Source organism: Oncorhynchus keta, chromosome 2, assembly GCF_023373465.1.
Source record: "Oncorhynchus keta strain PuntledgeMale-10-30-2019 chromosome 2, Oket_V2, whole genome shotgun sequence".
In the NCBI taxonomy this organism is placed as follows: domain Eukaryota; kingdom Metazoa; phylum Chordata; class Actinopteri; order Salmoniformes; family Salmonidae; genus Oncorhynchus; species Oncorhynchus keta.
The window spans coordinates 26,099,701-26,107,984 of NC_068422.1; the positions used below are offsets into that span (position 1 = coordinate 26,099,701).

The window sequence follows — 8,284 nt, forward strand, 5'->3', positions numbered from 1 at the left end:
CCTGGTTTGGCATATTTGCATTGCCCCCCTGCATAGTGAATGAAAAACAGCCAACAAGTGCTCAGCATATGTGGGAACTCCTTCAAAACAGTTGGAAAAGCATTCCAAGTGAAGCTGGTTGAGAGAATGCCAAGAGTGTGCAAAGCTGTCATCAAGGCAAAGGATGACTATTTTGAAGAATCTAAAATCTCAAATATATTTTGATTTGTTTAACACTTTTTTGGTTACTACATGATTCCATATGTGTTATTTCAGAGTTTTGATTTCTTTACTATAATTATACAATGTAGAAGATAGTAAAAATAAAGAAAAACCCTTTAATTAGTAGGTGTGTCCTTTTGACTGGTACTGTATGTAATGTAAATGTGTTGTAATTTACAATGTATGATATTATTCCAGTTTAAATAATAAAGATGGACTAATTTTATTTTTTAAAGTAAAAAAAGTGACAAAATAAGAAATGATTGTCTCATGAAAGAAAACTATAAACAGAGTAAGCACTCCCCCCCAGTAGGAAGAGGAGGAGCAGCCTTGTAATTTCAGTCCGTCCCCTGTCTCCTTCCCCCAACCCCTGGGTGAGAGGGGAGTGCTGTAGCCCTCCAAAGGAAACGGAAGAGACGAAACTCACAAAATCCTCATTTTAAAACCCCGGGGCTGTGAAGAAGAAAAGACAACTCTTTGACAAACTTTACACTTTATAACCACCTATTTAGCACTCCACCTTCCCTTTTTATTTGTCATTTTCTTGTTGCTTTTTAAATTTTTATTTTGTGGCAGATTTTAAAGGACCCAGTGCTCAGTTAAAGGACCCAGTGTTCGCTGGATTAGAGATGCCCCCCCAGCCGGAGGTGAACAAACATTTCTGGGACTTCCTAAAGAGTTTTCTCGGCATTATCCGAATCCTCCAAATCATTTTCGGAGCAGGACTATGGGTCACAATCGCCGCCAACAAATACGAAGGCTCCATCCACTTCGTCCTGTTCGTGGCCGTGCTCTTCTGGCTCCTCACCCTCACCGCGTTTTTTATCACTCTCCTGGACAAACAGGACCTTGTCCCCGTCTTGGGAGGGGACCGGTGGTTGCTTAGCAACCTGGTTCATGACATCGCTGCTGCGGTGCTGTATCTACCGGCGATCGGCGTAATGATCTACAAGACAGGGCGGTACGAGTACTGCAACCTGGAGCAATATAAACACCACTGCCTGTATAAAGTCTATCTGGCTGCTGCCGTGTTCGCATGTCTGGCTGCTGTTGTGTATCTTGTCTCGTCGGTGTATGTTGGCTGTAGGAAGTGTCGGGGAGAGCAGACGGTGGTTTGAGAGAGGGGTGGACAGAGGGGGACAAAGGTGGAAGGGATATGTTGGAGGACTGGGGGAGGGAGGCAAGAGCTCTCCCTGGATAGGGGAGTGGAGAGGGGTTATTTTCTGTCCCACAAAGCAGTGTCCTCTTGTCTTGGCGCAAACCCCTATAGGTTTGTCCATATTTTGTTCCGTAATTTAATGTCAGCATAATTTCAGTAGTTTATCAACGTAGGCTACAGTACAATACTTTTTTGGTACAGTGTTTGTGCGTTGACTGACAACAACATTCCGAAACCATGAGCAGTCTACCGGACCTTTTACCAATGCCTTTGAAAAGCATACCTCTTATGCTTTGCAGCGTACTACAAGCTGTAATAGCAGGGACATGATATGACATGCCTTTGATATGAAGATAACTACACCATATTTGTTGCCAATGTTTTTTTTGTATCCTTTTAGCCAGTAATAACACATGTCTATATCAAAAACAAAAACAATTATGTTCCTAATTATTCCTGAAGTGTCCTTCATGTTAAAACCAAATGTTGATGAATTAAAACCAATGTCACTGAACACCAGAGACAAGGTTCTCTTATTTGGTAATAACACCTTCTGCATGTAGGGGCAGATATAATTTACAGAAGTGTTGCTACCACTATTAGTATCATTATTTTGCAGTAATAGGTCTACACCAGTTTGTTTCATTAATAACTATTTCCAGAGTTATTTCAAATCTGAAAAGTATACATCTGCAGACTCTGTGTGTTTGCACCTGTTTGTGAATGATTATGGTGTTGGTGGCTTTCCAAAATGAGAAGCCAGTTTGGGGCTGGGAGCACTCAGCTACTTCCTGTCTGAGACAAACATGCTTAACCAATCAGCAGGGGTCTCTGGGATGCCACATGAAAGACATGGAAGAGCATGTGCTTTTACACTGTAATCTCTGTGACTGGAACTGTGTGTGTCTGGGTACGTATTTATGTGATTATTGTTATATCTGTGTGTGTCTGTGTGTCTGTGTGACTATGTGTGTGAGAGAGAGAGAGATGACACTGACTGAGAAGGGGAAGTTCTTACAATTATTAATGGTGGGGGGTTGAGAGTGTGTGTGTGGAGAGAGGGGGTGAGAAGTGTTGATAAGTGGTCTAGAAGTGGTCTGCAGGGAGAGTAGATGAGTAGTGGTCTATTCCAGGCAAACCCACATTTCCTGCTAACTTAGAAAGCGAAAAGAAAAGCATGCGTGGCATGACAACGACAACAGAGTTGGACTAAGCAGAAATAAATCCAGCCACAGAGTGTATGACACAGGCTAAACCTAGCAATGTGAAAATGAAGGAAGAGATGTGAAAATGTTGGGACAGGACCCATGTTCTGTGCTGAGCCCTGAGTAGACTGGAGGACACAAAACACAAGATGGAATGGTGAGGCTAATGTTGAGCAGATGCACTGCAGGGATAGACTGTAAATCTACCACAGTGTGTGTGAGTCATAAGTGATGGATCTGCAGCACAGCCTAAGCAAACAGCTCAGATAGAAACAAACAATAACCCTCCTTCTCAATAAGACCTGCTAACTCTAGGCCTCCCTAACTCACAACTTCAATTAGTGACAGATACTTTTCTTATGATCAATCACAATGAGTTCCCAAAATGAAAGTTATTTGCCGTTGATTTGTTTGTGGGGAAACTGACAGCTTTGCTTTAGTTGCATTAAGCCGTTGTCGTTTTTTCTCAAATGTTCAAATTTTTTCGTCAGAACTAGATATTTTGACTCAGCCATGTATGGACTGACTGCAAGTGCAAGACTATTCCTAAGAGCGTTAGCTAATGAAGTAAATGTAATGTGTGTCGGTGCTGCTGCTGCTGCTGCTGATGTGGCCATTGACACTTTGCTTCTTGAAAGTCCAACTTGATTGCTGACATGCAAAACATCTTGGGACTGTATGTTTTTCATTTTACCTTTATTTAATTAGGCAAGTCAGTTAAGAACAAATTCTTATTTTCAATGACGACCTAGGAACAGTGGGTTAACTGCTTTGTTCAGGGGCAGAACAACATATTTTTGGGGATTCAATCTTGCAACCTTTTGGGTACTAGTCCAACGCTCTAACCACTAGGCTACCTGCCGCCAGTGGACTAATGAAAAAAATACCAAAATATAGTTTTTAAGTGTATTTCCCCTCTAAGAACATGAGTGAAAGAGAGAGAGAGGGGAGAGGGAGAGAGAGAATGTCATTGGACAGATGTGAGATGGTTTTTTCCTTGTTAGCTAAGCCAGGAAGAAAGGGAGAAAGAGGGGGGACGCAAGAGTGTGAGGGAAATACAAATAGAGAGAGCGCATGACCAAGAGAGAGAGTGCGTGACAGAGAGAATCCCCGGGAAAAGGACACTTCAACACATATAAAGCCAGGCGGATGATAGCGTGCCAGCCCAGTTATATTTACTCTGGCTACTCAACCAGAGAGACATTTCCTGCATGGACTCAAACTGGACTGGACTAGACTGGGTGACCAGCTACTACTTCAATGGCCTCTCTTTTTCTCTCTCTCTCAACTATGATTCACAACTATAACTACATCACTGGCAGGCTTTCTTCAAGAACATGAACAAAGTGCTATCTGTCTCTCTCTATTTGGGAATTTCTGGGCCCGTATTCACAAAGCGTACCCAAAGTAGGAAATATAAATACGGGCCCTGATCCTAGATCAGCACTACTACTCTGAGACACTTTCTGAATATGGGCCCTGGTTCTGTGTTCCCAAAACCTTTTTAATCTCGCAGCCATCATAACCTACATCTATGCTATTTAACAGATGTGGTTATTACACAGGGCCTTTAGCCCATATTTCATTTCCCCCTTGTTGGAACAGCAGGCATTCTTTTCACTGCTTGAATCAACATGGTCTATTCAGGACTCTCTTTCTCTAATGTTTTGACCAAAAGATTATTCCACTAAAAGTAAAAACCACTAGAGCATCAAACAGGCTGTGATGAGTGTTAGTTTACCAGTTTGCTTCTGCTAATTGTTAGCACATCTGTAGCCTGTATGCCAGTCTGTTTCTGCTAATAGTTAGCACATCCCTAGCCTGGATTTCAGTCTGATTCTCCTAATAGTTAGCATATCCCTAGCCTAGATGCCAGTCTGTTTCTGCTAATAGTTAGCATTTACCTAGCCTTGATGCCATTCTGTTTTTGTGAATAGATAACATTTCATTAGCCTGAATGCCAGTCTGTTTCTGCTAATACTTAGGATTTACCTAGCATGGAGCCATTCTGTTTTTGATAATAGTTAGCATTTCCCTAGCTTTAATGCCAGTCTGTTTCTGCTAAAAGTGAGCTTTCTCTAGCCTGGATGCTAGTGTTTCTGCTTTAGCCCACTTTTCTGTCATTGTATTTTTTAATAGAGGGCTATAGAGCTGTCGTAAGCTGAACCTGACATGCATTAAGGCTATTTCCCTCTTTTCCCTCCCCTCTTCCATGTCTGAGTGTCTTTAACACCGGCCTCTACATAAAGCAGCCAAAGTGAACAATCTGGAGTGATCAGCTAATGATATTTTGCTGCTCCCTCCCTCTGTCAGTGGGTCACTGGAGTCACTTATAAGGGACTGGATTTGTGGCTGCGGCCTGAAATTACAGATATACACTACTGGTCAAAAGAACACCTACTCATTCAAGGGTTTTCCTTTATTTTTACTATCTTCTACATTGTAGGATAATAGCGAAGACATCAAAATGACGAAATAACAGATATGAAATCATGTAGTTTACAAAAAAAATACGTTTTCGTCTTTTGAGCTTCTAGTCATGAAATCTATGCAGCCTACTCAATCACTTTTTATAGCTACTGTTTACAGGCCTCCTGGGCCATATACAGCGTTCCTCATTGCATTCCCTGAATTCCTATCGGACCTTGTAGTCATAGCAGATAATATTCACATTTTTGGTGACTTTAATATTCACATGGAAAAGTCCAAAGACCCACTCCAAAATGCTTTCGGAGCCATCATCGGCTCAGTGGGTTTTGTCCAACATGTCTCTGGACCTACTCACTGTCATAGTCATACTCTGGAACTAGTTTTGTCCCATGGAATAAATGTTGTGGATCTTAATGTTTTTCCTCATAATCCTGGATTACCCAGACCACCATTTTATTACGTTTGCAATTTTAACAAATAATCTGCTCAGACCCCAACCAAGGAGCATCAAAAGTCGTGGTATAAATTCACAGACAACACAAAGATTCCTTGACGCCCTTCCAGACTCACTCTACCTACCCAAGGACGTCAGAGGACAAAAATCAGTTAACCACCTAACTGAGGAACCCAATTTAACATTGCGCAATACCCTAGATGCAGTTGCACCCCTTAAAACTAAAAACATTTCTAATAAGAACTTAGCTCCCTGGTATACAGAAAATACCCCAGCTCTGAAGCAAGCTTACAGAAAATTGGAACGGAAATGGTGCCACACCAAACTGGAAGTCTTCCGACTAGCTTGGAAAGACAGTACCGTGCAGTATCGAAGAGCCCTTACTGCTGCCCGATCATCCTATTTTTACAACTTAATTGAGGAAAATAAGAACAATCTGAAATTTCCTTTTGATACTGTCGCAAAGCTAACTAAAAAGCAGCATTCCCTAAGTGAGGATGGCTTTCACTTCAGCAGTAATGAATTCATGAACTTCTTTGAGGAAAAGATCATGATTATTAGAAAGCAAATTACGGACTCCTCTTTAAATCTGCGTATTCCTTCAAAGCTCAGTTGTCCTGAGTCTGCACAACTCTGCCAGGACCTAGGATCAAGAGAGACGCTCAAGTGTTTTAGTACTATATCTCTTGACACAATGATGAAAATAATCATGGCCTCTAAACCTTCAAGCTGCATACTGGACCCTATTCCAACTAAACTACTGAAAGAGCTGCTTCCTGTGCTTGGCCCTCCTATGTTGAACATAATAAACATCTCTCTATCCACAGGATGTGTACCAAACTCACTAAAAGTGGCAGTAATAAAGCCTCTCTTGAAAAAGCCAAACCTTGACCCAGAAAATATAAAAACCTATCGACCTATATCGAATCTTCCATTCCTCTCAACATTTTTAGAAAAACCTGCTGTGCAGCAACTCACTGCCTTCCTGAAGACAAACAATGTATACAAAATGCTTCAGTCTGGTTTTAGACCCCATCATAGCACGGATACTGCACTTGTGAAGGTGGTAAATTACCTTTTAATGGCTTCAGACCGAGGCTCTGCATCTGTCCTCGTGCTCCTAGATCTTAGTGCTGCTTTTGATACCATCGATCACCACATTCTTTTGGAAAGATTGGAAACCCAAATTCGTCTACACGGACAGGTTCTGGCCTGGTTTAGATCTTATCGGAAAGATATCAGTTTGTCTCTGTGAATGATTTGTCTTCTGACAAATCAACTGTAAATTTTGGTGTTCCTCAAGGTTCCGTTTTAGGACCACTATTGTTTTCACAATATATTTTACCTCTTGGGGATGTCATTCGAAAACATAATGTTAACCTTCACTGCTATGCGGATGACACACAGCTGTACATTTCAATGAAACATGGTGAAGCCCCAAAATCACCCTCGCTAGAAGCCTGTGTTTCAGACATAAGGAAGTGGATGGCTGCAAACTTTCTACTTTTAAACTCGGACAAAACAGAGATGCTTGTTCTATGTCCCAAGAAACAAAGAGAGCTTCTGTTGAATCGGACAATTAATCTTAATGGTTGTACATTCGTCTCAAATAAAACTGTGAAGGACCTCGGCGTTACTCTGGACCCTGATCTCTCTTTTGACAAACATGTCAAGACTGTTTCACGGACAGCTTTTTTCCATGTACGTAACATTGCAAAAATCAGAAACTTTCTGTCCAAAAATTATGCAGAAAAATTAAACCATGATTTTGTTACTTCTAGGTTAGACTACTGCAATGCTCAACTTTCCGGCTACCCAGATAAAGCACTCAATAAACTTCAGTTAGTGCTACATACGGCTGCTAGAATCCTGACTAGAACCCCAAAATTTGATCATATTACTCCAGTGCTAGCCTCCCTACACTGGCTTCCTGTCAAGGCAAGGGCTGATTTCAATGTTACTGCTAACCTACAAAGCATTACATGGGCTATCTCTCTGATTTGGTCCTTCCGTACATACCTACACGTACGCTATGGTCACAAGACGCAGGCCTCCTAAATGTCCCTAGAATTTTTAAGCAAACAGCTGGAGGCAGGGCTTTCTCCTATAGAGCTCAATTTTTATGGAATGGTCTGCCTACCCATGTGAGAGACACAAACTCGGCTGAACCTTTAAGTCTTTACTGAAGACTCATCTCTTCAGTGGGTCGTATGATTGAGTGTAGTCTGGCCCAGGAGTGAAGGTGAACGGAAAGGCTCTGGAGCAACGAACCGCCCTTGCTGTCTCCGCCTGGCCGGTTACCCTCTTTCCACTGGGATTCTCTGCCTCTAACCTTATTACAGGGGCTGAGTCACTGGCTTACTGGTGCTCTTTCATGCTGTCCCTAGGAGGGGTGCGTCACTTGAGTGGGTTGAGTCACTGATGTGATCTTCCTGTCTGAGTTGGCGCCCCCCCTTGGGTTGTGCCGTGGCAGAGATCTTTGTGGGCTATACTCGGCCTTGTCTCAGGATGGTAAGTTGATGGTTGAAGATATCCCTCTAGTGGTGTGGGGGCTGTGCTTTGGCAAAGTGGGTGGGGTTATATCCTTCCTGTTTGGCCCTGTCCGGGAGTATCATCAGATGGGGCCACAGTGTATCCTGACCCCTCCTGTCTCAGCCTCCAGTATTTATGCTGCAGTAGTTTATGTGTCGGGGGGCTAGGGTCAGTTTGTTATATCTGGAGTAGCTTCTCCTGTCTTATCCGGTGTCCTGTGTGAATTTAAGTATGCTCTCTCTAATTCTCTCTTTCTCTCTTTCTTTCTCTCTCTCGGAGGACCTGAACCCTAGGACCATGCCT

The 8,284-nt window shown here is 42.4% G+C and overlaps 1 protein-coding gene across 1 annotated transcript; it reads left to right on the forward strand.

Moving 5' to 3' along the window:
* Positions 1 to 563: 563 nt before the first annotated feature.
* On the forward strand, positions 564 to 1,874 carry marveld1 (MARVEL domain containing 1). The gene has a single exon (XM_035741602.2). The coding sequence runs from the start codon at positions 831 to 833 to the stop codon at positions 1,317 to 1,319; it is 489 nt and encodes a 162-aa protein (XP_035597495.1). The 5' UTR covers positions 564 to 830; the 3' UTR covers positions 1,320 to 1,874.
* Positions 1,875 to 8,284: the final 6,410 nt, after the last annotated feature.

Bases quoted from the DNA above. Each gene is read 5' to 3' on its own strand.
- marveld1 (XM_035741602.2), top strand. From the start codon at position 831: ATGCCCCCCCAGCCGGAGGTGAACAAACATTTCTGGGACTTCCTAAAG.